This window comes from Aspergillus foveolatus (genome assembly GCF_047715535.1).
Source record: "Aspergillus foveolatus strain CBS 279.81 unplaced genomic scaffold BDW70scaffold_53, whole genome shotgun sequence".
NCBI lineage: Eukaryota > Fungi > Ascomycota > Eurotiomycetes > Eurotiales > Aspergillaceae > Aspergillus > Aspergillus foveolatus.
Window position 1 is genome coordinate 15,769 of NW_027396117.1, and position 27,866 is coordinate 43,634.

At 51.5% G+C, this 27,866-nt stretch overlaps 8 protein-coding genes across 8 annotated transcripts; 3 read left to right on the forward strand and 5 right to left on the reverse strand.

The window, feature by feature from the left end:
* Positions 1 to 1,658: 1,658 nt before the first annotated feature.
* On the forward strand, positions 1,659 to 3,078 carry BDW70DRAFT_170365 (uncharacterized protein; the record flags this gene model as incomplete). Its single annotated transcript, XM_073742903.1, has 1 exon — positions 1,659 to 3,078. Exon 1 carries the CDS (start codon positions 1,678 to 1,680, stop codon positions 3,076 to 3,078), a length of 1,401 nt encoding a protein of 466 aa, XP_073593174.1. The 5' UTR covers positions 1,659 to 1,677.
* Positions 3,079 to 3,419: 341 nt separating this feature from the next.
* Positions 3,420 to 5,293, reverse strand: BDW70DRAFT_170367 (major facilitator superfamily domain-containing protein; the record flags this gene model as incomplete). Its single annotated transcript, XM_073742904.1, has 3 exons — positions 3,420 to 4,478; positions 4,559 to 4,945; positions 5,000 to 5,293. The coding sequence occupies 3 exons, from the start codon at positions 5,291 to 5,293 to the stop codon at positions 3,420 to 3,422; spliced, it is 1,740 nt and encodes a 579-aa protein (XP_073593175.1).
* Positions 5,294 to 5,912: 619 nt separating this feature from the next.
* On the forward strand, positions 5,913 to 7,437 carry BDW70DRAFT_170368 (uncharacterized protein; the record flags this gene model as incomplete). Its single annotated transcript, XM_073742905.1, has 2 exons — positions 5,913 to 6,489; positions 6,593 to 7,437. The coding sequence occupies 2 exons, from the start codon at positions 5,913 to 5,915 to the stop codon at positions 7,435 to 7,437; spliced, it is 1,422 nt and encodes a 473-aa protein (XP_073593176.1).
* An 86-nt stretch (positions 7,438 to 7,523) lies between these two features.
* On the reverse strand, positions 7,524 to 11,463 carry BDW70DRAFT_141823 (acyl transferase domain-containing protein). Its single transcript, XM_073737835.1, has 4 exons — positions 8,765 to 11,463; positions 8,231 to 8,719; positions 8,067 to 8,182; positions 7,524 to 8,024 (listed from the first exon to the last, which is right to left on the reverse strand). The coding sequence occupies exons 1-4, from the start codon at positions 11,448 to 11,450 to the stop codon at positions 7,614 to 7,616; spliced, it is 3,702 nt and encodes a 1,233-aa protein (XP_073593177.1). The 5' UTR covers positions 11,451 to 11,463; the 3' UTR covers positions 7,524 to 7,613.
* A 3,048-nt stretch (positions 11,464 to 14,511) lies between these two features.
* BDW70DRAFT_170370 (uncharacterized protein) lies at positions 14,512 to 20,039 on the forward strand (the record flags this gene model as incomplete). The annotated part of the gene is made up of 4 exons (XM_073742906.1): positions 14,512 to 14,609; positions 14,732 to 15,168; positions 15,216 to 19,837; positions 19,875 to 20,039. The coding sequence occupies 4 exons, from the start codon at positions 14,512 to 14,514 to the stop codon at positions 20,037 to 20,039; spliced, it is 5,322 nt and encodes a 1,773-aa protein (XP_073593178.1).
* Positions 20,040 to 20,245: 206 nt separating this feature from the next.
* Positions 20,246 to 21,735, reverse strand: BDW70DRAFT_170371 (SRR1 family protein; the record flags this gene model as incomplete). The annotated part of the gene is made up of 2 exons (XM_073742907.1): positions 20,426 to 21,735; positions 20,246 to 20,315 (listed from the first exon to the last, which is right to left on the reverse strand). Exons 1-2 carry the CDS (start codon positions 21,631 to 21,633, stop codon positions 20,246 to 20,248), a joined length of 1,278 nt encoding a protein of 425 aa, XP_073593179.1. The 5' UTR covers positions 21,634 to 21,735.
* Positions 21,736 to 22,655: 920 nt separating this feature from the next.
* Positions 22,656 to 24,281, reverse strand: BDW70DRAFT_141830 (homocysteine S-methyltransferase family protein). Its single transcript, XM_073737836.1, has one exon. The coding sequence runs from the start codon at positions 24,267 to 24,269 to the stop codon at positions 23,202 to 23,204; it is 1,068 nt and encodes a 355-aa protein (XP_073593180.1). The 5' UTR covers positions 24,270 to 24,281; the 3' UTR covers positions 22,656 to 23,201.
* Positions 24,282 to 26,988: 2,707 nt separating this feature from the next.
* BDW70DRAFT_170373 (A4/G1 family peptidase) lies at positions 26,989 to 27,828 on the reverse strand (the record flags this gene model as incomplete). The annotated part of the gene is made up of 1 exon (XM_073742908.1): positions 26,989 to 27,828. The coding sequence occupies one exon, from the start codon at positions 27,826 to 27,828 to the stop codon at positions 26,989 to 26,991; it is 840 nt and encodes a 279-aa protein (XP_073593181.1).
* Positions 27,829 to 27,866: the final 38 nt, after the last annotated feature.

A 27,866-nucleotide genomic window follows, 5' to 3' on the forward strand; every position in this document is an offset into this window, starting at 1 on the left:
ACTTATAGAGGACCCTGGAGGGTGTGGGTGCAACCTCGTGAGTCGTGCGCATTGAAATCGAGAAATTGGTAGTGGGTAGAGGCCCGATCGGATGGAGAAATCTGCAATAGTGCTTCGTTTCTTTTTCCGACCGGTCCTTCAGGGATCCAGGGCAACAAGGCAGAAATACGAGCTATCGTGCTAAGCTCTGGAAGGACATGTTTTCCTCGCAAATAGCAGCCAATCCGATAACAGGGAATCAACCTCCAGCATTATGCGGAAATGCATAGGATGGAACAGATGGGGACTGAGCAGAGCACCGACAGGCTGGCTGTTGGTCAACGTGTACTGTAGCCGATCGGACAGGCCGCGCTGTGATAGTGGCCACTGGGCTGCAGGCTGCAGACTGTCGCGGCCAACACAAGGCGACTGTGCCTCGAACGGGTTCCTGCTGAGTTCAGGATGGAAGCCTCAGCGGTAGTGGAAGGTCACCAATGGCTGCATGGGTGCGGAACAGCTGGGATACTGGGAATGCGATGCTGTGACGCTGCGATGCTGCGACCCGGTTCATGTCGGTGAGCGGAGCCATTGAGATCTCAACCGGCCGCATTCGGTTTGCAGGAAACCTTTCCATTGACTAGGAATAGTCAGGAGAGGGAGATGCCCTTTGGCTACAACGATGAGGAGCACACTAACAACTGCGCCCCGATCTGATCGATCAATTGGAGTCAGCTCGTTTCCTTCCCAGAGCTTCGAGGGCGCGCTGGCCGGTGAGCCCTCAGCCAGCCACTCGGTGGATCTTCTTGGTAACTACGCCACCGTACTCGGGGTCGCCCGCTGCGGGCCTGACAATCGTCTTGTTCTGCAGAAAATAGGAGGGAACATTAACCGACGGTGCGTTGTCCATTGAAGGTGCAAGTTTGACTGGCAAAATAATCAAGGATCTCAGTCTGGGCGTCCCGACAATCATGTCCATGATCGCTTCCGCTGTATACTTCGAGTCAATCCTTGCCGTTCTACAAGCGTCACACCTTGTTTGCCTGCTAGCAAAAGCCGGACATCTCGGGTGAAGATTGAGGACAAATCGGACATGACCTCATGATCGACAGTCTAAGCTCTGCGCCATTCTAGCCTGGCTCCCCTGTGCGCAGCCTTGAGTTCAGAGGTCAACCAGGTCGTCTGCCGACTACCATGCAATGTCGATCGGAGCTCGGACTCCTTGAGGTTGTGAAATGGATGAGGATTGTCGGGGAATATTGTTCTCATTGCTAAAGGGTTAAGTGCTGACGGCCAGATCACTTGCATACTTGCAGCTCTCAGGCCCCGTAGCTCAGTTCGCTCACCTTGTCTGAACTGCCCTAGGACGAGACGTGAGACTAGTTCACCGATCTGATGAAGAGCCCTCGGATTCCTTTTCTTTTTTTCTTTTCAGCTTGAATCCTTGGCTGGGTGGGTAAGCCTACAGCGGGATACTAGTGGCTATAGTCATCGGCACTAATGCCTGATCAACACGCCACCCTAAAATCGGTGTAGATCGGTTACTTGAAGCCATTACATGTACACAACCTCGTCTAGATAAGTGACACTCGTGGGCGTTTCACGTTCCCGTGCCGTCGCTCGTGTATCCCGTAGATTTCGTGCAGGGCGGACCGTAAGTTATATACCATAGATCTCAAGCATATTCACGGCATAGTAACCATGTCCTTCCAAGACCTCCTCGGCCAGCTCCCTCTGCTGAAGAGCTACACTCACATCCTCCTCGTCTTTCCCCTGGTAAACTCCCAGCGCCAGCCCGTCCTTGAGGCTCTCCAATGCTCCACCAGACGCCTACTGGCCACGTTCGCCTTTTTGTCTGGGGCCGTGGTCCACCAGGTTCCCCACCCCGGTCACTCGGGTACATTCAGTGTCGTTCTCCCTGAAGGCGACCCTTCAGACAGAGTCCACCAGATACTACACGTCAAAGACCTCTCTTCTATCTTACCAGACTATGCAACCCTCAGCTCCGCAAAGGCACCCCCGGCCATGCTTCCAGGTCCACTGGTGGCGCCACCCCGCCCTGCGTTTCCGCGCGTCTATGCAGAGTCCTCTGCACCGGTGCTGGAGATCCAGGCCTCGTTGATCAACGATGGGCTCCTTCTCACGCTTGCCGCGCAGCACAATATCGTCGATGCTACGGGGATCTTCTACATTGCGCATCTGCTGTCGAGGTTTATGCATGATCCAACGGCCAGTATACCAGACGCTGAAGTTGCAATGGGCAATATCGACAGGAGAAACCTTATCCCGCTTCTTCCAGAGGATCAGGTCCTCCCGGAAGAGATGGGTATCTTTACGACGGATCGGCCGCCCCCGTTGACACGGGAGATCCTGGACGAGTATAAATGGACCCTGGTGCATTTCTCCCCAGCCGCGCTGCGAGAGATCCATGACGAGGCGATGAGCCAACCAAACGATTTCGTTGACGGCATCAGCAGCGTCTCGGTCAATGACGCCCTGACAGCGTTCTGCTGGCGGAGACTCTCTATCATCCGCGCAGAGCACAGCCAGACAAGAGGAGAAGAAGGAGCAATGACCCAACTGACCCGTGCCGCAGACCTCCGCAGAGCCATGGGCCTGAATCCAGGGTATGCATACATGGGCCACATGGTCCGCACCTCGAACCTGCGTCTCCCGCTTTCGACGCTCATTTGCCCACGCACATCCCTCTCGCACATTTCGTCTCTTCTCCGCAAGTGTCTGAGAGAGCACACAGAGCCGCAGGCAATCTCTGCCTACGCGACTCTTCTCTTTCGGACAGATGATAAATCCAGGATCCTCTATGCGGCAGGATTCAATCCCCTTACGGACTTGAGTGTCAGCTCCGTTGCGCATGTGGATGTGCCCAGCTTTGGGACGGTTTTGGGTAAACCAAGATTTGTTAGGAGGCCGACGTTTGGACCGTTGCCTGGGGGTATGTACCTTGGCCCTAATATGGGGACAGAGGGAGAGGGAGGTAGTGGTGATGGAGGGCTGGATGCGGTCGTCTGCCTGAGGGGATGGGAGGTGGAAGGGTTAGCGAAGGATCCGGAGTGGAAGAAGAAGGTGGTTGCTTGGGGGTAGTAATCTCTTTGATGAACTTACGAATAATGATGGCATATGAGAAACAGAAATGGTTCGGTCCTGGGTTATGGCTGCATTCTTTGGGCCATGGACCCATAGATAATTAAACAAGCTGATCAGCGTTTACATCATTCACAATAATTTAATACCATCTACATACTCGCAAGACCTGCAGCTCTCATACGGCTCATCAGTGCTTAAGAGATAATCTTGACCTGTTTTCTAGTTTGCATAGTACTATGATACAGTGCCTCCCCCCTCTCAACCCGTGCCGGCAATAGATCGACCTCTCGCAATGACCTTAGCCCTAACTCCAATGACTCCATTTAGGAGACCACTTATTACCTCTCTTTGACTCCCTGCTCTGTCCTTAGCGCCCGATTGAGATCATACTTCTTCACCCACAGACTCAGAATCAGGCCCACCCCTGCAACACCCGCCATGAATGCCCAGATGATCCGCAGACTATCCGTGTACGCCATCTGGAGATCATTCTTCCCGCTCGCTTCTTCTTCACTATGCATACCCTGAATGACCGTTACAAGCGCTGCCGCGTCGCGACTGAGTTCCTCTGCGGTGGCTCTCCATTCGCTGTACTTCAGCAGCTCGTGACGCATGCGGTTCTGGAAAATGACCCCGCCAACGGCGATCCCCACGGCTTGCCCGAATGCGCGAAAGAACACGACCATTGCGACGGCCACGGTAAGGTTCTTGTTTGTTGCTGATGCCTGCACCGTGCAGACGATCGCTGCCGTGAGGAAGCCTAGCCCCAGGCCAGAGGGGATATTAAGGAATATCCACGCCACTGTACTGGTATGTCGGTCTAGCAGTGTTAACAGCCCAAGGCCGAGGATCGAAAGGGCCCAGCCGACCCATAGTCCCCATCGATACCGTCCTGTTATCGTGACAAGCACGCCGCAAACGATTGCGCTCGGCGCTACAGTGAATGTCTGCGGGAACAACGCAACGCCCGTGAGTATTGGCCCGAATTCGCGGACGGCTTGGTAGTACAGTGGGAGGTAGTAGAGGGCGCCCCAGAGGATGAGGCCTTGTAGACCGCTTGTGATGAAAGCGATGACTGCGCTCCGGTTCCCAAAGACAGAGCGTGGGATCATTGGGTCAGTTGCTTTGATACTGTACATCGTGAAGACGGCTAGTCCTGCCGCCCCTAGGCAGAGTGGGACGAGAGTGTGCCAGCTGGTCCAGGGGTACATTATTCCACCCCAGGTCAGTGGGATTAGGAACGAGGAAAGGGACGAAATGAAGAGCGTCGTGCCAATGTAATCAATTCTGCGGAGTTTGGCCTTTAGCGAGCCGGAGGGCCTCTCGAGACGAAAGAAGAAGATGACCAGGAATGCCGAGATGCCAATGAAGGGAAGATTGATATAGAAGATCCACCTCTGTGTTTACCCTTCTTAGTATATCAAGCATATCAAGCTTGCTTTGGGGTAGATTGATAGGACCTGGGAAGGTAACGCACCCACGTATAATTCTCCGAGAACCCGCCCCCCAAGATTGGACCTAACACACTCCCCAGACTATACATGGCCGAGAGGATCCCATAATAGTTTCCTCTGAGTCTGAGAGGTACCAGGTCTGTGACGACCACTTCGGAAAGGACCGCAATACCGCCACCCCCGACGCCCTGTAGACACCGTCCGACCAGGATCTGCGTAAAGTCATTTGCGATCCCCGCAACCAAGGATCCAATGAAAAAGAAAAGCAGACTGATTAGGATAATCGGCCGGCGACCGAAGATGTCGGACAGGGTGGCGGTCGTAGGCTGGAAGACTGTCGAGCATAGCAAGAAGGATGTCCCGCTCCAGAAGGCTTGCATCGCGGTACCTTGGAGGGAAGACGCCATCTCCTACTCGTTTCTCAATAAGCAGAGGCTACAAGAGTATCTTGAAAGGGGGAATACCGGCAATGCAACAGAGATACTCGTCCCATCCAGCGCGACCATGAGAGTGAGGACCGCCAACGCGCAGAAGATCAGCCGGCCGGTGAAAGTGAGTTTGAACGTCTGGTAGTCTGGTGCTGAGTCGCCATCGTTAGATTGGTTTTCGACATCGCGAATGTCCTCATTCCTTCTGTCTTTCTCCTGCGGATTGTCTTTGGGTGAGCTAGAGTGCGATGCTGCCGGCGCCTGAGGCTCCGTGTTTCGAAGGCCAGAGAGGAAGTCTTCCCTTTCGTCAGACTCTTCAGGGATGGCCATGATGGTGATTTCGGACGCCATTGGTCTGGCCTTGCTTCTGTGTGCTATAGAGGTAGTATGAGGAGGTAAAGGCAGATAGCAGAGAATGAGTGGAGAGCAGTACTGGACTGAGAGTCGGAGTGTGAAGGGAGGAGGACGACAAGAGAATACGTAGGACGACGACAACGGTTTGTACTATGTCGGAAAAAAGGGAGAGATGGTATAAGCAAACGGGTCTAGATCTGAAACTGATTCCAGAGCGAGATTAGGGATAGAGTACAGATCTGCACTGTGAAACATACAGCACAGTTACAAAGTACACAGGAACGGGAACACACATCTACCCCCGTCGGTTCGATCGAAACACGATGTAGGGCAGAAACAGTCTAAGGTACAACCCTGGTGGCTAAACTTGGTACAACCCTGGTGGCTAAACTTGGCCTCACTCGAGCACAGATACAGACAAGAATGGGATTGAACACAGATACAGGCCACGGACACGGGCCAGAAGGTACAAAAGACACAAAGCGGCCGCTAGTAGCCGGCTTAAGCAACCAGTTTCGTAATAGCAGACCAGAGCAGCAGCTAGTCAATCCCACCACATCCAGAACCAGGGGACAAAGCCAGAAACAGGGACAGGATGTCCGCATTAACTCCAACCGCCAACGGCACCAACGAGCAAATCTCCATCGCCATCATCGGCGCCGGCATAATCGGCACCGTGCTCGCGCTGGGCCTCACAAGACGCAAAGACGCCTTTCCCCTGCCGGTCAATGTAAGAGTCTACGAGCAATCCGCAATGCTGCGTGCCCCTGGAGCCGGAATCGCATTTACTGCCAACGCGCGCAAATGTCTCGCCCTGATCGACCCAGTGCTTGAGAGGTGTGCGACTGCCGTTGGAACCGCCAACGGTGAGGATCCGGAACGGCCGAACAACTATATGCAATTTGTGGATGGGCACACCCATCGCCTAGGAGATGTCGAAGTAGGACAAGACTTGGTGGGCAAGAAGGTGTACCGGTTGCATGCTGGGAGCAGGGGCTTTGAGGGCTGTCATCGGCAGGAGTTTCTGAGGGGTGTGCTGGAACACTTGGATGATGATGTAGTCGTGCTGGGGAAGCGATTGGAGGGGTATAGTGTACTGGAACGGGAGAAGGGGAAAGAAGGGAAGTTGCAGATGATGTTCAGTGATGGTTCGAGTGCTGAAGCTGATCTTGGTATGCATTGGTCTTTCCCCCCTCTAGCCCTAATTAGGGCTATCCCTCGCCCCCAACCTTCTACGCAATATCCTTATTCTATTGACTCTAACATACCGGGCAGTGATTGGCACTGACGGGCTAAAGTCCCGCGTACGCCAGCTCCTCTTCGGCGTCGACAATCCCGTCTCATATCCCCATTACACCCACAAAATCGCCTACCGGGCCCTAATCCCCATGCCGCTCGCCATCTCACGACTCGGCAAGTCCCTCGCACTGAACCAACACATGTACGGCGGGCCGAACGCACACCTCCTCACCTTCCCCGTCGCAAAGCAGAAACTCATGAATGTGGTTGCATTTGTGTCGGATCCTAACGAATGGCCGCTCGAGAGGAGCATGACGCAGCCGGCGCGGAAGGAGGAGATTGTCGATGCGTTTAGATGCTGGGGGCCAACGGTGAGAGAAATTATTGATCTCCTTGGGGAAGTTGACAGCGAATGGGTTGATAAATGGGCAGTCTTTGACCATTTCGATCACCCGGCTCCTTACTATGCTTCTGTTGTTCCAGGGACAGGCAAAGGCAAAGGGCTGGTGTGTGTAGCTGGTGACGCGGCCCATGCGAGTTCGCCGCACCATGGCGCGGGAGCAGGCATTGGCGTTGAGGATGCTCTTGCACTCATTACAGTGATCGATAAAGCTATTAGAGATATTTATTCTGAGCAAAAGACGAAAGACGATGCGCTGACGGCGGCGCTGAAGGCGTACTCGGATGTACGGTATGAGCGGAGCCAGTGGCTTGTCAGGAGTAGTCGCGAGGTTTGTGAAACGTACGAGTGGTCTAACCCGGAGATTGGGGCCGACTTGGAGAAGGGATATAAGGATGTCAAGGAGAGGTCCCATCGGATCTGGGATTTTGATATTGACGGAATGTTGACGGAATTGGAGAGGATGTATCAAAGCTGCTAATTAGGCTTAGCTGGGATTACGATCCTCACTTGGCTTTTTCGGTTACTTTTCTCCGCTTTAGACATTACTATAATATTAGAAGTAAAGATATGATATAATGATCAATTTGGCTAGCCGAAATATACTATAAAATCTCAATCTAATCACATTTTGATCTACGGAATTGCCCGCAAAGCTCACACCTCAGCTAGCATCTCCTTCAGAATCGGACTCCCCGTCAACTCATACGCCTCCTGGATATATTCCCTCTCTAACGAGAAAGGCCTCGCCATCACGTTTGGGATGTACTTGCCCACTAGCTGCTCCACGTCGATATTGTTCACCAAGAACCCGGGACGCAAGAGACACTGCCTAAACCGATCAACCGTGTTCCGCAGAAGGCTTGAGTGGAATGGTACGTCGATTCCTTCTAGTGGGACCGTCGCCTTTCCGCGCTGAAGTTGGATTGGACGTGGAAGCGCTTTTGCCTTGGTGAGAAGCGAGTCGATGATAGGTTGTAGTTCGTTCTGTTCTTCAGCCAGACGAACTCGGTCAGGTGCCTCCGCTAATTGGTCGATCAATCTTCCAAGGACGTACAAGTTCGCGGCCTTTGATTGTTAGTTGAGCCTCGTTCAGATGAGGCGACTTACTGTTCCGGAGCAGACGTACTGCTCCCCTTCGATATTGAAATTTACGATCTCGAGCAGTTCTTGGCTTTGGGCCGCGATCTGGCTAACTAGGCGATCCAGCGTAGTTTGGGTAAAGACTACAATCTTAGCTCTCGAATCACGACCAAACGGAACCTGATACCTACATTTCCCAACCCTCTTCGGGTTCATCGCAACCATTCCGTATGTTGTCCCTCCGTCGTTGTCGCTTGCCACGGACGCCTGCATGACCGATCCCCGGTAGAATGCCAGCTCGACCAACGCCCCTGTAGGAACGGACCGAGACAAGGCGGACAAGGCGCCAAATTCTCCGAGCGAATGCCCTGCATACACGGCGCCGTGTGACACGTAGCCCTTGGCGCGTAGTTCGGCAAACGCGGCGGCCTCGAATAGTAGGATCGCCGGCTGGGCGAACTGCGTCGAGTAAAGCAGCCCTCGTGGATGCCTAAACGTGTAGGATGTGGATGTCGGTGTGAGTCCGGGGAATACTGGCTTTTGGACTCGTTTTCCGTTTGGAAGGACGACTTCTGTAGTAATATCGAGATACTTTTGGCGGATTCTGCGACCGTTTGGACCTCCAAAGTGAATGGTAAGGGACTTTGGGTTATTTTGCACGATGTCCAGGACAGACCACCCTAATTGGTTAGCAAGAATTGACCAGTACTTTGAGTAAAACATACCGTAAGCATTGTAAAGTTGCTGGTCAATCTCGTCCCATACAGCCTTTGCAACTGAACTCGTCTTGTACAAGTCCATGCCCATTCCTTTGCTCTGACTTCCTTGGCCAGTGAATAGATATGCTGTCCTAGGCTGCTCTACTTCCGCATCACCCTCAAGCACTCGTTCGTCAGTTTCTTTCCGTGTGGCGAGAATGCTAAAACACATCCGGCCGTCGACCATTCCTGTATGCTTGATCTCTACAACGAGCTTTTCTAGGGGCATCACCATGTCAGTAAACCTCGCCTCAAACCGGCGGAGTCTCTCGCGGTCGCCTCCAAGCCCTAAATGCTCTAGGACCCTCTCCGCAATGGCGGAGGTACACATGCCGTGACACAGTGTCCCAGGAACCCCGGCCAAGCTGGAAAAAATGGGGGACGTATGAATGGGATTAAAGTCTTTCGAAAGTTGAGCGTACGGCTCGTTGCTTGGAGGCATTTGGATCTCCATAGTGGACTTTCCGGCCCAGCCAGGAATCTCAAACTCAGTGCGGGCTTCTGCCAGTTTCCCTCTGCGCTGGAGAAAGTCCAGCACTGGATTTCCAGTGCAAGTGTTCTTGAAATCTACGATCGCAAGTTTTTGTTGTTGTCCAGTTGTTTGAGACATAGCAGTGCCTTGGACGTGCAACTCCATATTTCCATCGTCATGGTATTTGACCAGGCTGTTGAGATCGAAAATCACGGATTTTCCGACAAGAGGTAGAGAAGGATCGCACGGTCTGAACCATTTTCTGCTCAGGAGTATGGATTCTTCGAATTCGGACGTCACGTCGTAAGTCCATTTCTGCTCTCTGGCTCTTCGGAACGCAGGAACAGTCGTGCCTTTGGAGCCGCGAAACAGGAAAGTCGAAGTAACTGTCATGACCGGTACTCTGGACCGAAGGATCTGCGCTTCTACTATGACAACCCTCCCCCCATCGTCATCGTAAACCGCCTGGACCTCCGACATGCTACTCACGCGATCACCGAGTCGGAGGCGCGTACCAGAACAGTACTCAAACGTGTTCGACCGGTGAACCAAGCGTAGAAGATCGCCTCCAATCTGACGAAGTGTTAGTGGCCGCGATATAACGTCCCAGGCTATGATTATTCCCATGCTGATAGGTAGGACATCGGTGCTAGGGACCATCTGCCGGTGATCGCTATAAGCCGGGCCTATAGTTGCATTATATTCGTCCAATAGCTCCTCGGTCAACGTTATATCTGGCCCATAAAAGACGCCGTTGAGCGATTGGCTTGTGTCACAGTCATGGCCAAACCATAACAGGCTGTAAAATGACTTGATACGCTCGTTGCGCTTATCCATTACCTCGCTTAACCTGATATTATTCGTCTCGCTGAATTTGTAGAGTAGCCTCAAAGGCTCTGGCCCCTTTGGCGAGCTAATATTAATCTGAATGTCGACGCCATCGTGGCAAACAGCTTTCATAAATGACGATATGTGGTATGGCTCCTGCGCAGTCACCATTAACTCTGAGGCGTCCTGATTATAATTCAGCACAGTGTTCGGTGAACCTTGTATAAGATTCCGAAAAGGGTTTTTCTGACGCAATCTCCCCTGCAACACCACATCATCCTCCAATAGGGCTCGCATCCAAAGTGGATGACTCGGCCCGGGGATGCTATCGACACCTCCTGACGAGAGGGAGTGATTTTCTATAAGATCTGACAAGGAAGTAATAGAAGTATCCGATGTTTCCTCACCAGTGTCCCTTTCGGTCAATGATAACGTCGACCACGACGTTGGCGTGATGAGGCCCCTTTCCAGTCTGGGAAGCAGCACTTCTGCCGTAGAGGCTTCGCGTAAACGGGCAGCAACTCCAGTAATTATGGAATCCAAAATATATCCAGCCGGTTCGCTGTCGAATCTCGAGTACCTGGCTGCAACAGGACCATGTAGTATGCACACTCTCTCCGCGTCTTGATCTAGAACCGCATCAACGTCTTCGGCCTGCCACAGAGAGTCCTTCTTGAAGTAGAACTCAAAGTCATCATCAAGGGCTGGAATAAAATTCACCGGTTTTCGCCCCGGAATCTTGCATTGCATCAGGAAAAACGAAATATCTTCGGGATTCAGAAGATCGCTTTTAGCAGTCGGACAAACGTCGGCGAACACCGCAAGAAAGCGATCTGGAGCCTTTCTGAGCAGGCTGATCGTCAGGCTTGCCGCAGCTTCAGAGTCGAATGGTAATCTTTGGAGCCAACGCTGAGCGATTGTCATTGTAAATTCAATATAGGATGCATCAATCCACTGTTTCTTGGGAACAAACATGAGTGCCGTCAATCTCTTCAGAACCTCAAAGTAGGTCATATCTTCTAGATCGACAGCCTCACCATCGGAGTTACATCCAAACCATGGTTTCGCAAAATCGGCGTTTAACCTTTGAATAATCGAGCGACGATGTTGCGCCAGATATGCTAACCTGTCTCTCCGCGGAAGACTGAAGACAGTCTTATCCATATCAGCCCAGAGACAAACACCGCGGGTGGCGATCTTGTGAATGGGCTCACCCATTTCAGACGTGACGGTAATTACCCCTCCTGCTGGTCCAGAATACGTCTTCTCCCACTCGCTGTCGGACACACCTGGAGTAGCAGCAATGATTCTCCTGACCGCCGGTGAGGTATGGGCTTCCTTCGCCACCATCATGCGACTGCCTAGCAGTATACCATCAAACGGCATTGCCGGGTGCCCCATTGCTACTGACCAAGAACCAGTGAGATAAGGATAAACACTGTCGCTATCTCCGAAGCCACTCCCAGCAACAAGGTAGACATTGGGCTCCTGTCGGATTATTCCGTATGTTGCGATGATTGGGGCATGGAAATCCTCGAACGAGTGATGACCACCACCGCGTCCCCCTGTCCATTGTAAGATGACTGGGAAATTAGGATGTTCTCGTGCAATTTCCACTACTTTTCGTATTGCAGCCACGGACCCTGGCTTGAAGCTGATGTGTCGCAGTCCCAATGTCTCAATATACTCGCTTGCCACGGTGAGGGAAGGAACACCAGCACCTATTGTTAAGCCATCAATACGAACATTGCCATTTGACAAGCGGCGCAAAAGTTCTATTTGCCACGAAATAGACCGGGGATTGGCGTATATAAGGTTGCAGGTGATACCTCGTTCTTTCGGGATACTGGAAACAAGATCATATATAGCAGCCTCCATCGCGGAGGCATTATGGTAGCCTCCTCCGGCGAGCTCTGCGTGATAGCCAGCATTCATAATAGTGGCCACGAAGTCGGGGTGTACCGTCGTGGGAGTCATTCCTGCGACCATAATTGGTGGTGCTCCTAGTACTCTATTCAGTCGTGTCTCCAGCTGAATCTTTGCCCCCGACGCCAGACCTGGCCGAAACTGCTGCCCCCAGCTCTGTACTTTTGTTGACGTGGGCAAAAGCTTCGTGGCGAACAGGTCTCGCATGGTTGCCATCTCAGAATCTCTCGTATCGAGGTCAGCGACCTGGACAACTCTAACGCCGCATCCTTCTCTCACGCGTTTTATTAAAGGTGCAAGGCCACCTCGATCAAATGTAAGAATATGAGATGCCTGATAGCTTGCCACCGCGCACGGCCAGTTGCACGGCTCACAGGCAATGGCATCTATAGCGATGGATAGTGCACATCCCCCTTGCTTCCTGAGGTCTAGGCCGGTATGAGTATGATAAACAGGAATCGCCAGCCGGCATGTATGGATGGGACGGGCAGCAAACTGTTTCTTTACTCGTGCTGCAGCTCTGGTAAGGTACGGCGTATGGAACGGAGTGCTGACCGGAAGGAAGCTATGCTGGATAAATGGTTTTCGATCTCGGAAGGGAATTCGGCTTTGGTCGATATCTTTGCTAGTAATTCCGACTAAATAACTTTCCAACCGAAGCAGAGAGGCGACTGGTCCAGCTATCACAAATTGGTCGTACGCGTTGACCAGTGCCAGGTAAAGCCGTTTATCCTCCGGTAGACTTGCGTTAACATGGTCGAGCGTAGCCTCAGTCTCTTGTCTCTTGAGGCCCCGTAAACTCAGCATGTAGGACGGCCCGTTCGCACCACCCACGTCCGCGTAGTTTGCTGCGGGAACCATGCTACAAGGTGCAGCGTGGTGGCACTCCCAGCCGAGGCGAAATAGAAGCTCAATGACTTCCTCCGTAGCTTGGTAGAAGCTGTCCCAAGAGTCTGAAACAGCAACAACAATAGCCGATAACAGACCTTGCGAATGGCCAGTAGCAGTCCGCAGCATAGATCTCATTAACCCCGGATTGCATCCCGTAATGTGACAGGTAACACAATATCGAGCGAGACTGAGTGCGCCAATGACCGGAACACTAACGGGAGCTGATGCAACAAACCCAAGGTCGGGAACATGATTTTCATCAGTAATCCAGGCTTTAAGGTCCAAAGGCTGGTTTCTGTAGTATGAGCTGTACTCGGCACTCGTGGAGAGATTGTAGAGACAGGGCCCAATAACTCCAACCAGTCGACGTAGCATCGGTTCATATGAGCTGTAAAGTTCTGCGAACTCGTCGAGGCAGGTTCGACTGCATTCCCCTTGGCCTCCGAACACGGCCATTAGTTGAAATTCGTTGGTTCTGGCATGTTGAAAGATCGCACTCAACGGTATTTCCGCGCCTTTTTCGTCGCTTGCTTCCTCGAACCGGTAGTATATTCCTAGCCATCGTTGCCTTTGCTTCGGTATAGGTGTTAGGTCTGCTATCAAGGAATGTATTTCGCTCCCGTTTCCGAGGAACTCCAAGTTGAATGCTCGTAACACTGACGATAGAACAAGCGGCGAGACTTTCTGGTCAAGTAGGAAGTACAGGAAGCTCAATGCCAGCTCGAGCGGACTCTGAGTGTTGCCCAAGGTGGAATACGAAGCAAGGAAGGCGTTTCGATGTGGTTCGACAATGGACAAAAACGTGTCTGGGATTGAAAGCCTAAATTCGATGCCTTTGGACTGGAATAGAAGACATGTAGTAGATCGTGAGCAGGAAGAGGGTAACGAAGAAGGGGAAGCAGAAGACAGAGCCCGGAGCGCTGAATGGTCAAGGTCACGGGAGGCGGATGGCACCTCTTCCAGGGCCATGTTGACACGATCTCACTCTCACTATCTCTTCCTCACTTCTCCTCGGCTAGACAATGGCAAAGGAAAAGAAGACGCAATTCTGAAAATCCAGTTTTCTCGCAATAACAATGCTTACCAACGGTCAGTACCACGTTCGTAACCCAAACTGGCTCCTTCATGCAGGATCTTCGAGAATCCCCTATCAGGCTCTTTCTAATGCGCATGAATTGAGTGAACGAAACCATATCCCTACCACGTACGACACGCTGACCATGACCAGAGCCTATAACATGGCGTTCTAGATATCGTGTTCCGAGTCTCACTAACGTCCACGCCTAGGCTCATCCCTATTCTTCGGTTGTCATACACTGGTTAGAGTCCGGTGCCTTCGGAGTTTTTTACGGCTGTCCTACACTGTACGACTTACAATGCAACCGGAATCAGTTCCTGTCGCATCTGGCGCATAACGAACGATGGGTCAACGGTTATGCAGAAACGCCGAGCTTGCTTATCCAGAGCCGGAGAGCCGGATAGCCCGTATGAGGATATACAATTGGGGGGCAGTTTACTTTGCGATGAAAAGAGTTGTCCTCTGACATCTGTTTCTTTTGACAACCCAAGTTACCTGGTAGGCTCGAGCGAATCTAGCATGGCTATTTCCTCCACCGCGGACCTGGCGCCTTCCAGGAAAGCACGTGGCTTCGAAAGCAATGACCGAGCCTTGAAGCTCTTTATTGAATTACTTTCGTAAGTCAGTCGGTGAACTTACCCTGGTATCAGAATTTGACTCTTTAGATATCAGTTGGCATCTCCCGTGCGATGGTGGGCCACCATACTCCCCCGCCCTTATATTCTACTAATCCAGGCAGGGTCGAAACGCAGCAGCAGCTCTTTCGGGGCGAGCCGTGCATTCAACGATTCGTCGAGATAGGGCCCCGGACAATTCTCTCCACGATGGCAAAAAAGTCTGCCAGTATCCAGAAAGATCAGCGTCCTTCGGCGAGTTGTTACAGACCTGAGTTCCTCTCTTACCATGATAATCTGCCCGAGATCTTGTACGAATATCAAAACGACCAAACCGCTTATCCGCTTTCTCAGCCCGCGCAACCTCTATTCGAACCCACTACATCGTCTCATCGCCCAAAACTGTCGCCATCTCCCTCCAAGGCTTTGCCTGAGAGCTCTATTCCCAGTGCAGAGCTCACTCTGCAGGCAGGGCATGTCATTCTCGCCATGACGGCGCAAAAACTTCGTCGACGATTCGATCAAGTCCCAGTTGAGAAGACCATCCGTGATCTGTCTGGAGGTATGCCACTATCTTTGCCCATTCTGTACTCGTTTCTGACTGCCAAGGAAAATCCACCCTCCAAAACGAATTGACCGGTGACCTTGTGGCTGAATTCGGTCGGGTACCAGAAGGTGTCGAAGACAAACCTCTATCATCGTTAGCAGAGTCATTTCAACCCGAGTTCAGTGGCATTCCCGGCAAGGCGATGTCTACGCTCATCACGAGGTTTATATCCGGCAAAATGCCAGCAGGGTTTAACCAGACTGCTATCCAGGAATATTTGAACAGCCGCTGGGGGCTTACAAAATCCCACGCCACTATACCTCTTTGCTTTGCGCCGACCATGGAGCCTCCGAGGCGTCTCGCAAATGCCGATGAAGCGCGAGCCTACCTTGACGACTTGGTAACGAAGTATGCCACCTTCCAAGGGATATCCCTGGTGCCGTCGAATCAGGTTGCTGACGGCCATGAGTCTCTTGCTCCGGTCGTTATGAACGTAACTGATGTGGATGAGATGAACAAGCGCACCAAGCTATACAGGGCGCAGTTTGACTCGTTGGCAAGCTACCTCGGCGTCGATTATCTCGCTTCGGAGAAGGCAATTTCAGAGTCGGAATCCCGCATTGCTGAAATGGAAGAGACAATAAGGTTATTGAATACCGAGTTGGATGAACAATTCATTGCAGGAATCAAGCCTTTGTTCAATATTAAACAAGTCCGCGAATATGATTCTTGGTGGAACTGGTCTCGCGAAGAACTTATACGGCTCTTGAATGAGATATGCCAGGACTCCTCGAGTACCTGTCCTCCAGATATGGAAAGTCGCCTGCAGAGTCTGCTGAACAGATGGGATACGAACTGTTCAGATATCGTTCGAGCTCACTTAGTTGGGCTACAATCACGTTTTAGTGCCCCTATGAATAAGCTTCAACTGATCTTGGAGGAAATTTTTACCTTGGGCAACCAAACACTCTCCATCGACCCCTTGTTCGTCCACAACCTCCCGCCTATGGGACCTCAAACGATAGTCACAGATGCGGGTTGTCTTGAATATCATGAACTTCCGCGGCAAATCAGCCATTATCCCGAAGCTATGGCATATGGACCTCCATGCCCCGGAGGGCGTACTTCGGCTCCGTTTATTCACATCAAGACTCGAGAGGACGGACAAGACTGGATGTATGATTCTAGAGCTACTAGTATCTACCATGCTATGTTAGATGTTGGAGTTACGACCGGCCTTACCTTTACCCATAAAGCAGTCTTGGTCACTGGGGCCGGCCCTAGTTCAATTGCTGCGAGCGTGATTCAAGGGCTGTTGAGCGGCGGTGCCCGCATCGTCGTCACAACGAGTAGATCTATATCGCAGAGCGCAGATTTCTATCAGCAGATGTATCGCCAGTATGGCGCCAAGGGGTCATCTTTAACCCTCTTCCCTTTCAACCAAGCAAGCAAGCAAGACTGCGAACAGCTGGTGCAGCATATCTACGGCCCTGACTCCCCTACGGACGGTGACCTGGACTATATTTTACCGTTTGCCGCTATTCCCCAAGTCGGAGAACCTGACGCTTTTGGAGGTCGGCAAGAGCTTGCACTAAGGGCCATGCTCGTGAACATTTTGCGTCTTATTGGCTTGGTGCGTCAAGAAAAGGAAAGGCTGCGTATTGAGAACAGGCCAACCATGATTGTTCTGCCAATGTCCTGTAACGAAGGTACCTTCGGTGGAGACGGGCTGTACGCCGAAGCCAAAATCGGTTTAAAGGCTTTATTCAACCGGTTTTACTCGGAGAACTGGTCCAAATACTTGACGATATGCGGAGCAGTGATTGGGTGGACAAGAGGCACAGCTATAATGCAAACGTCAAACGCTGTGGCTGAAGAGGTAGAGAAACTGGGAGTCATCACTTTCACGCAGGCAGAAATGGCTTTCAATATTCTTGCATTGATGACGCCTGCGTTGACTGCCCTTGCCGAGGATACACCAATATATGCCGACTTGACCGGGGGTCTAGGATCGATGTGGAATATCAAACAGGAAATCTCAGCCGCTCGAAAAAGGATATCAGAAAGGCAGATTCTGCAAATCGCCATTGCGGAGGAGAATGCGCGTGAGCAGGCCATGATATGTTCACCAAGTACCGATGTCGAGGCAGGTTTACCAACAACTAGACACGCCAGGTTAGGCCTACAATTTCCGCCACTTTCGGATGTGAACGAAAGGTATCCTAATATTGAGGGAATGATCGATCTTACCCGCATTCCAGTGATTGTAGGCTACTCCGAACTAGGTCCGTGGGGCAATGCTCGCACGCGGTGGGAGATTGAGCATCGGGGAGATTTCAGCCTGGAAGGCTATATTGAGATGGCCTGGATTATGGGCCTCATCAAGCACGTCGACGGACACGCGAAAGGCCGGCCCTATGTGGGTTGGGTGGATGCAGACACAGAGACACCTATTCAAGACCATGAGGTGCCCCAGAAGTACCATAAACATATTATGGCTCATGCTGGTCTCCGTCTGATAAAACCAACTAAACTAGACAGTTACGATCCGTCTCGCAAGGAACTTCTCCACGAAGTAGCAGTGGAAGAAGACTTGGCTCCTTTCGAAACATCGAAATCAGCCGCTGAAGCTTTTAAACTACGGCATGGAGACTGTGTCACATTGCAACCTATCGCAGACTCTGATAATTGCCGAGTATATATCAAGAAAGGTGCAGTTTTAATGATCCCTAAGGCGGTTCCATTCGATCAAGTCGTCGCCGGGAGAATACCGGAAGGGTGGGATCCTGCTCGCTACGGAATCCCTGAAGAAATTGTACAGCAAGTGGACGTGACTACACTATATGCGCTTTGCTGTGTCTCGGAAGCATTCCTATCTGCTGGAATCAAGGACCCATACGAGATTTACCAATACATTCACGTCTCGGAATTGGCCAACTGCCTTGGCTCCGGAGGTGGCCCGATGAAAGTCATCCAGAACATGTACCGCGACCGTTTCTTAGACCGTCAAATAAGAGGCGACATCATTCTAGAGCACTTTGTGAATACAATGGGCGCTTGGGTGAATATGCTTCTTCTCTCAGCTACCGGTCCGCTCAAGACGCCGGTGGGCGCATGCGCTACAGCAATCGAGTCCCTCGATATAGGGTGTGAGGCTATACAAAACGGAAGATGCAAGGTAGCAGTCGTTGGGGGCTGTGATGACTATGGTGAGGAGCTAGCCTTCGAATTCGCGAATATCAAAGCAACGGCCAATAGCACGGAAGAACTATCCAAGGGACGAACCCCAGCTGATATTTCTCGTCCAACCGCCAGCTCCAGGAGCGGGTTTGCCGAGTCAGCAGGTTGTGGTGTACAGATTCTGATGAGTGCGGCACTTGCTATAGAAATGGGGTTGCCAATCTACGGGGTCGTTGCATATACCCATATGGCTAGTGATCAAATTGGCCGATCTATTCCGGCACCAGGAAAGGGCATCCTGACGGCGGCTCGTGAGAACGATCAAGCCAAGGAATCACCTCTGCTTGATCTGAACTTTCGGCGCGCTGTTTTCGATGCAGAGATTGCATTGATCAAGAAATCACACCCCAGACAGGTGACGACCTTAAAGCCCGACCAGTCAGAAACAAGCAATGCTGCTAGCCTCCGAATCCGTGACGCCCAGAATCGGTGGGCAAACAATATCCGCCTTTCAGATCCATCAATTTCTCCCATCCGAGCTAGCTTGGCGACCTGGGGTCTTACCGTCGACGATATCAAAGTCGTATCCATGCACGGGACGTCGACCAAAGCCAACGAAGTCAATGAAGGAAGTGTCATCAACACGCAGATGAGACATCTTGGCCGCCAAAAGGGAAATCCGCTACTGGCTGTCTGCCAAAAATCATTGACTGGGCATCCAAAAGCCGGTGCTGGTGCCTGGCAACTTAATGGGTGCCTCCAGATGATGCAAGAAAAAATCGTCCCTGGGAATCGAAACGCAGATAACATTGACAAGCAGCTACGAGAGTTCGAGCACATAGTCTACCCCATGAAATCTTTAAAAGTGCCCGAGGTCAAAGCCACCCTACTCACATCGTTCGGGTTCGGCCAGAAGGGCGCCATCAATATCATGGTCTCGCCGCGCTATCTGTTTGCGTCGCTCTCCAAAGCTGATTATGAAGACTACCGTTCCCGTACCACGAAACGACAACGCTCAGCATCTCCCACATTCGTCTCCAGGATTATGAAGAATAATCTAGTGCAGGTTAAGACCCGGCCGCCATGGAATGACCCTGAAGCGATGCAGAACTTCTTCCTTGATCCCACCAGTCGTGTCGTTGACGGCCAGATAACGCGTGCACCTGGGACGGCTTACAAGCACCAAGATATCTCTATCCCACGTTCTGCAGCAGTATCAGTGGATGGAGCGCTTTATGCCATGCTGGCAACAATTGACCATTCGTCACCAGCAGCTTCAGCCTCAGTTGGCGTGGACGTTGAAGAAATCTCCAGTATTAACGTCGACAATTCCATATTCATCAGCCGCAACTTCACTCCGCTAGAGCGCGACTACTGTCTCAGCGCACCGGATCCCCGCGCCTCTTTTGCTGGGCGCTGGGTTGCCAAAGAGGCAGCGTTCAAGAGCCTGCAAACGACCTCCGCTGGAGCGGGGACTGCGATGGACCAGATTGAGATTCTCGACGTGGATGGCATACCTAAAGTTGTTGTACGTACCTTAGTCCCTCCTTTTCCCATGCTACGGTTATAAGAGGCTGACGAGTCAGCTCCATGGTTATGCCCACGAAGTTGCCTTCGCGCAGGGAATCACTAACATCCAAATCACGATTAGCCACTGTAACAACACGGCGATTGCGGTGGCCCTGGCGCTCAGGAAGAATGATTGATTAACTGCACACTGCCTTGACTGATTGACCAATAGAAGCCACTTTCGCAACCTTCTAGCATATTAATACCTTGTTAAACCAGAAATATCCTAACCTGCCACCAAAAAACGGACTAGAAAACTCTTCACCATACCATACACGAACCTTTATCCCTTGCCCCCGATAGTACCCATCATCGAACATAGACTGTCAAATCACCAAAATACTCATTTGAGTCTCGCAACGGCATACTCGTATAACTCTGTACCATATTCCTCACCCGCTGTGAGTCGGGGTCTGTGGTGAAAGGCCTGTCTCAGTAAACAGATTAGCCCACAACCACATTCAACGCGCTTCTAGGGAGTATGCACAAAATGAGAGAAGGGAAAAGAAAAAGCGTGACATACACTACCCAAAACTCCTCCCCGTCTCTCATCTTCTTTTCCCACCTCGCCTCCCTCTCCTCTTCGGCCACCGTATTCCAGATCATTGCACCAGGCCATTGCACGTCGGCGACGATTTGCTTCACGGGGACGTTGGGACTGACACTAAAGACCAGCGTTTCTTCGTCAATTTCTAAGAATCCCTTCGGATCATCAAGAGGTTGGATTCCGATGCTACGCAGCAGAGACCAGTCGGCTTCACTGTAAGCTGGGTCTTGGGCGTAACACCTGATTTCGTCATCTTCTTTCTCTTCGCCTTCTTTGGCAATTAGTATATCCGTCTCAGTATCCATGATCATGGGCTTCTTGTCCCCTTCCAGCTCAATCCGGTCCCGACTCATTTCCTTCATCCCGTTCCCAGCTTTCGCCTGTTGTTTGAGAACAGCCACCATCGTCCCAACAGCCGCATGCTGCGCATGCGCCCTGCCAACACAAAACTCTTCCTCGATAAGACTCAAGCTACCAAGCCCAAAACACACAATCTTCCTCACTTTCTTAGTTAGTTTTCCCCTTCTTATCAAGTCCTCCAACCCAACCCTCAAATCGGCGCACGTCTGACTTTCCTCCCACCTCCTCACACTCTCTTTGAACCGCTCCTCCACCTGCTCGAAGGAGACCTTGCCCCCATAATCCGGAGACGATGTATAGCATATACTAACCGGAGAACTGTCGCGCAAAGAGATCTCCGGGAATGACGGGTGGATGCACGTCAGGTTCTGGATGCTGCTGTAGCCAATGCGGTATGTTGTTGCGAAGTCGACACACCAAGCGGGAACTTTGAGGCTATAGGTATGCGGGGTGCCGTCAAGATCTGGAATTGTGACGGTGTTCCATTTCTTTTCGATGATTTCTTCTGCGATCCTCGCATTTGTATCGGCACTGGCGCGGTCGATCTGGGCATCCAGACATGCAAGTAACGCGCGCGGGAAAAGAGGCTTTCCAGAATCATAGAGCGCTTTGATATGGGCTATTTTTGCTTGGATCCTGGCGAGAGTTGCGTCGTCTGTATCGATTTCGACGTCGATGTCGATATCAACGTCGATGTCAATGTCGGTTTCAGAAAGGTCGTGGTCATGGTCGACTGAGGAGAAAGATAGGTCTGTAGAGGGAGAAATGGATGGATTAGGAGAAGGGAAATCAGAGTCCATTGATGCAGTCACGGTCACGCTCATGTCTTTGTGTTTCTTGTAGTTGTGTGGGAAATCAGGGCCTTAGTCTGGGTCTGCTGGCGGAGAGGGTGGAATTTTTTCGAGGACGAGACAATCCATTCGAACTGAAATGTTGGTTACTGGATAAATCAGATCGTCTGAGGATCGTGCACAGTTTATAAGCAAAGAGAGTCTGACCAGTAGGTGAATGTGATCTATCGGCGGGTATACATCAACGCAACAGCCTGACACCGACTCCCACCGCGTGGACAAATAAATAACCACCAAACTATGTACTCTACGTCGACTAAATGATTAAGCAAACCTTTGAGCTGTGCTGGCCCGTTTCGCTGAAATTGCTTTTTTTATTTAGATAGTCTCTTGTTTGTCTCTGATTTAAACCAGGGCTGTCTGGCCTCACCGCTTGACGCAGCTAGAGACCAGAGTCAGTTACAGCTCAGAGCTCAGCGTCTCCAAACCCAAGGCGAGAGGAGCGCTACAATATACGACCCAATGCGCTGGGATCCTACCGACTAGGTCATTGGCCGCTCACCATATAATCAGCCAACTTAAGGGACGGAAAATGGGAATCGGCCGTGCGCTCAGCCCGCCCTGTTGCGCCCTGACAGTTGGGTTTTCCAACGTAAATAGGCGTTGGGATGGTCTGGAGCCAACGCAGGAGCCTTGGTTGGCCTATCCTGGTCTTATGCGATGTAGGCAATTATTTGACTCGCATATCGCGGAGACGGGATTAGAGCAATAATTCCATTGTGTATGCTGCATCGCCTCGTTTTGTTGGGCCGGGATGCACCATCTTGGTTGACTAGTCTCTAGTGCCAGCCTAGCACACGTGCAATCCTTGGACATTGGAGGATATCCCAGGGTGCTTAGGCACAGGTCGAATGGTTTGAACTTTATGCTCGGTCCCTGTCAATGGTCTCCATATTCCCTCTGGAGAAATTCAGATCGTGGAGGCGTGGATATGGTTGGTGGTTCATATGAACCCAGCAAGTACAGCGTAGACCACTAAGGTCGGAGAAGGCAACTTGGGATCCTGCGGCTGACTCGTAGGAAATAGATCACCTGGAGGTGGATATCCAACGCCTGCCATAATCAGAATATTGGACTGCGCCGCATCTACTCAGAGTATGAGATTGAGAAAATCGCTGCTGCTGATCTTTCAGACCGCTACAATGGATCACCCTTGAGTTCGCATGGCAAATTTCACATTGACCGTTAATTTCGTCCGTTTAAAAAAGGAAGTCTTTGGAGCTGGATCGAGGGGCGTGATCTCGGCTCATTGCTCAAGTCCACAGTCAGGCTTGCCATTGCAATTGCTAGACGTCATCGGTCGAGGCGTTTGGGTAGCTAGAAACCAACAAAAAAGCCTCAGTGGCCCATCGCGGCTGTCCACCCGCCGCCACTATGTATAGCCATGCATCCGGACGATTGTCCAGTTGGACCTGGGTCGGCCAAATCAGCAGACGCCTGGGGTCGGCCTGTAACAAGTGGTCCGTGCCGTGAGAGACTGGATAGCGAAACCAGACAATGCCGCTCGATCGACACCAGCTCCTAGACGGCTACGGGTACAGTTAGTGAAGTGATGAATCAATTCTCCGACGCAATGCCGCAATGTCAGCTGGTCCGGCGCGACAGCACCCTCCGACAATGATGCCCTCCCAGTCCCCTTCTGACTGCGCTTGTACCACATCCCAAAAACTCTCATCCCACGGGCATCGCACAACGGTTTCCCGCGCCACCCATGTCTTGGTGGCAGGGTCGTACTTCTCGCCCTTCGTGCCATCCGGATACAACACCAGCCATGGTTTACCCGACGCTGCGTCCCACTCATCCACGAAGCCATCTTCCTTGCCCCTGCTCAGCAAGCAATGCAACTCGTCCCGCATGATCGCAACAATTCTTGCGACGTTTTCAATCCGCGTACAGTTCAGCCCAATGCCCCATGGTCGCGGCAGGCCCGGGCGCTGTCCAACCGCCGCATCCACCCACTGTCTAACCTGGGTTTCATCCACTTCCTCCGCGGGAAAGACACCACATATCCACCAGGGTTTTCGCCTTCTGTGTATTTCAGGTCCTACACAAACGTCCTTCATCGCTCCACGTACAGCACAAACCTCGTCCGCCCTGACGAGTGTTTCAAAAGCGACAAAATCCACCTGGTCCCATGATTCACGATCGTCAACAAACACGTTTAGCCGTCCCGCATGCCATTGTCTTAACGCATCCTCCCCGTCCATCTCAGGCGGATAAGCCCCAGTGTACTCTGCCGCAACTGGGGACATCGTTGCACCGTAGGGGCCTAATGACAGCGCAACGCGACACGGCTGTGGACGTTGCCTCGCAGAGGAGGAAATCGCGCCTCGGACGAGCGGAATGGCAGATCGCATGTAGTTTTCCGCATCATTGATCGTGTGGCTTGCGTCTGTCCTTGCGAAACCTTCAAGGCTGGACTGGTAGGTTGCTGTCAGCAGGATGTCTGCTCCGGCGTCGTGGAAGGCGCGGTGGGCGGATTGGAGGGTGGATGGGGAGGAGATCAAGAGGTGCGACGACCAGAGAGGGGTCTCAGAGGTGAAGGTAATATTGAAAGGGTAAGACTCGAGTGTCGTTCCTAGGCCACCATCAAGGAGGAGGATCTTCATCTTGGTTGATCGCGTACTCTATTGATTGGGATAAGGCGGGGTTGTGTTTGTTGAGCTAGGGACTACAAGTAGGAATTGTAGCTTATCGATAAGGATCGTTTACTCGGTAACGGTAAGTTACGGCTTCAGCCTACTTACCCGACCAACCTCTCTTTCTTGCCAGCGGAGCTGGAGACCTCAGCTATGGAATGCTCAAAAAATGATTCCCTATTCAATCGTACTGAACCTGGAGTATCGAGTAATCTACCCCAATTTCTGAACTTACGGTTAGGCATACTGAAAATCCGCGAGTTGCAGGTTGCCCTTTGAATCATGCCTTGAACCGTCACCACTGCCCAGAGCTTTGAACTTAGGATATTCTATTCGCGAAATCCAGCATGCTTGAGATTGAATGAGACCAATCTCTACACTAGAATCTACTGGACTCGACGCAGCCATGAGTTAAGGATCAATTCTCCACCCAAAGTATCCTTCAGGCGCCTTCGAAAGAAAGACCTCTCAGCCAGTCATGGAAGTAATCCTATAAATTGCTGAGCCAACACGGCGCTTCATCAGGCATTCAACCAGTGAAAACCTTTGTACAAGAATTGGCTAGAAAATGGGTCTCGCTTTCCCTTCATCCCTACACCGTCCGCAAAACATGGCTTTGACGCCCTGGAAGACGGTGGCTTCACCACAGCCATGGGGCATCTGGACAGATCATAAGCGTTGCGGCATGAACAAGGACCAGGCCGCATCGGATTGGTATTGTTTGCTGATTATGCTTCTAAGCGCGGCACTGACTTGACGCTTATGAGACATGTCATGGCGAGGAACTCTGTGCAATCAGATCGGCTTTCAGTCAACGTTAGCATGGGAAATTCCGGGTTAGCAATTCCTAGCCGAAATACGTGGCGGGCGCTGATGCGGCTGTGAGGTTGCAGCTTCTTGGCTTCCTTAGGCCCCTGTCAAATTGAAGCAATAGGGTCCAAGATGATTGCTGTTATGTTGGCACTCGCCAAAGACCAACCATATACGAGAGTCTCGCGATATTGTAGGCCAGGTCAAGCATTTGAGGCCCCGAGGCCATTTGATAAAGTACCCATAAGGCAAGGTTGTCACCCAAGTTCCCATTAAACGGTACTGACTATCCATTTACTTCTTGGCAGGCCACTCTCGTTAATACTTGGCTAGATGGACAATTCTGCGGCTATTCAGTTCAGACGAGTCGGGGTTCATATGAGACATTAACTTTGCACAGATACGCTCTGCGACTCGACCGAAGCCTCATGAAACTCTCAGCTATTTCTCTACACTGACTAGAATAAACCTTTGTTCTTAAGATGAGTCCAGAGAGACACCGTTCTAGTTCTTATGCATTCAAAAGCACTGGTCTTGAAGCTTTTTGGTACGGCTAGACCGCTGCATGACGCCACCAGATGCTAGCAGGCCGCTTCACGACAAGAGCAGCGTTAACACAGTTCATTCCGCACGAGTTACAGACAATGAGTACCAACAGCTTTCTAACGGCCCGATCATGGCCCCACCTCAATGTACAGGCTTAGGCGCAATATGCATCAATAGTTTTCCCAGCCGACCAACAACTCTCAGTCGTAGTTTTCGCAATGGGCCTTTTACAACTGACCTCAAGAATGATGCCACCTAGTAGCTGCCACGATCTGGCGGCGAAACCTGCCAAGTCATCCCAGTCAGTGTAACGATTAAAGAACGACAGTTCTCACAAAAGGAACCTGCCAGCCGAAGACGGCTGCGACAGTTGATTGGAATATGCGGAAGTGATACCGTGATAACAAAAATCGGTGCCAATGACGAAGCCTCAGATGCATCTGATTCAGAAGATCTTCGACGGCATATATGCAAATATCGTCAGCTCTGGATAAGTGAAACCAATTCGGCACACATGGAATCATGGAGGCTCCGTGGTGGTGTCCCTACAGTGCGGGTGGAATGGTAAGCTTATACTATACTACTCGCAAACTCACGATCTTAGGTTGTTCTGCCGCGCCCTCAATCAACGGCATATTCCACAACCAAGATCACAGATATTGTCCTCCCGGGCTTACCGAAAGCAAGTGGATAATTCCCACCCCAACTCCGTGACACGGATTGACTTTGAATATTACAAAGAGTTACTGCTAGAGTCAATATACGAACAGGCTTGTCAGCAATCAGTTTCCTTCATTCGCGCAAAGCCGAAACCTGTCGATCCGATCCATCTGACATAACAAAAACGAACCGCGCATGGTGTCTTTATCCTTGACACCCAGTCAAGGAACCCTTCTTTACTATCGCATGCTTCGTGACAAGTGGTTGTTTTGTATCCTTGTTGGCTGATCATTCCAACATCTGTCCGGATTCGCCCACTCAAGCAAGGATATGTTACAGGGCGTATATCGAAAGTGAAGTTTAGGTTGGGGTTGGGTTGGGTTACTTGCAGGTATTTTGTATACACTTGTACGGAGTATTCACGCGAGGGTGTAGATTATTCAGGATGCAGTTGGCAGGTCAAAAAACCATATTTTTTTGTCCCTGAAGACCTTTGGGCGGTATTTCAGAATGCCTCAATAAGTGCAGTCTGATCATCATACTGTTCTACATGTCTCTCATGCCTCACCTTCCCAAAATAAACAGGAAGAATCCCCAAAAAGTCCCCCAGATATAACGCCGACGCCAAACCAAAACGCGATGACACGGGAAAAAAGCTTATATACAGAGCATCTTACATCTTATTGACAACAGTAAGCTCATTATTCCCCTTCACCGTCACCTCGGTCAGCACCTTATTGTTCTGTTTGAGTTCAATGATTGTTGCCCCGTCCAACCCCAGCGAGTCTCCATTCTGCGCCCTCGCCTCACAACCCGTGAACGTGACCTGTTCAAAGTCGGCGAGGGCAACAGCACTATCGCCAGACTGGAAATCCTCGACAATCCAATCCACATTCACCCCCTTCAATGTCGCATCAGCCTTGGGCGCACTAATCGTCTGCGTTGCCGTCTGCCCAGTGTTCTTATTCTCGATAATAGCCACCCCATTGCTCGGCGAAAGCGCCTCGACCTTGGCCACAATAACATCCCCCGTGTTTACGGCCAAGTTAAAGTCATACGCATAATCGGGGAACCACTCGAACCACGCATCATTGTACAGGCGTCCGTTGTCGATGTAAAAGTCCACGCCTGTCTGCAGGATCGCCCTGCTGTATGTGTCACCGTCAATGCCCACCCATGCCGACCCAGCCTGCAACCCTGCTGTATTTGGCGCGGCTGTCGGCTTGGGCACGGTAAATGTCGCACTGACGGCTGTGTAAGGGCCTCCAGGTGGTGCTTCCTCGCGGACGACGCCGGCCCAGTTGTTACTGTAGGCCACAGCGGCTGTGCTGGCCATCCGGAAGCCCGTTTGAGCGCCTGCGTGGCCGCCATCTTGGCGAGTAAGGGGATGCGACTGCCGGTTCAGAGAGCGGGCTTGGATGCGTGAGGCGAGGTTGGAGGTCTGTGGGAGGGAGAGGGCGCTGCCCAGGAGCGTGGTTGTTGTGAGGACGCTTGAGGTGAGGGTGAGCTTCATTTTCAAAGTGTTTTCTTATCAGGAATATAGAACGAATG

Excerpts from the sequence above, each read along its gene's own strand:
- BDW70DRAFT_141823 (XM_073737835.1), bottom strand. The coding sequence starts at position 11,450 with ATGATGGTGGCGAAGGAAGCCCATACCTCACCGGCGGTCAGGAGAATC. Across the intron at positions 8,720-8,764 it reads GCAACTTTACAATGCTTACG|GGTGGTCTGTCCTGGACATC; the intron begins GTATGTTTTACT and ends CTAACCAATTAG. Across the intron at positions 8,025-8,066 it reads AGTACGTCTGCTCCGGAACA|GCCGCGAACTTGTACGTCCT; the intron begins GTAAGTCGCCTC and ends TAACAATCAAAG.
- BDW70DRAFT_141830 (XM_073737836.1), bottom strand. The coding sequence starts at position 24,269 with ATGAAGATCCTCCTCCTTGATGGTGGCCTAGGAACGACACTCGAGTCT.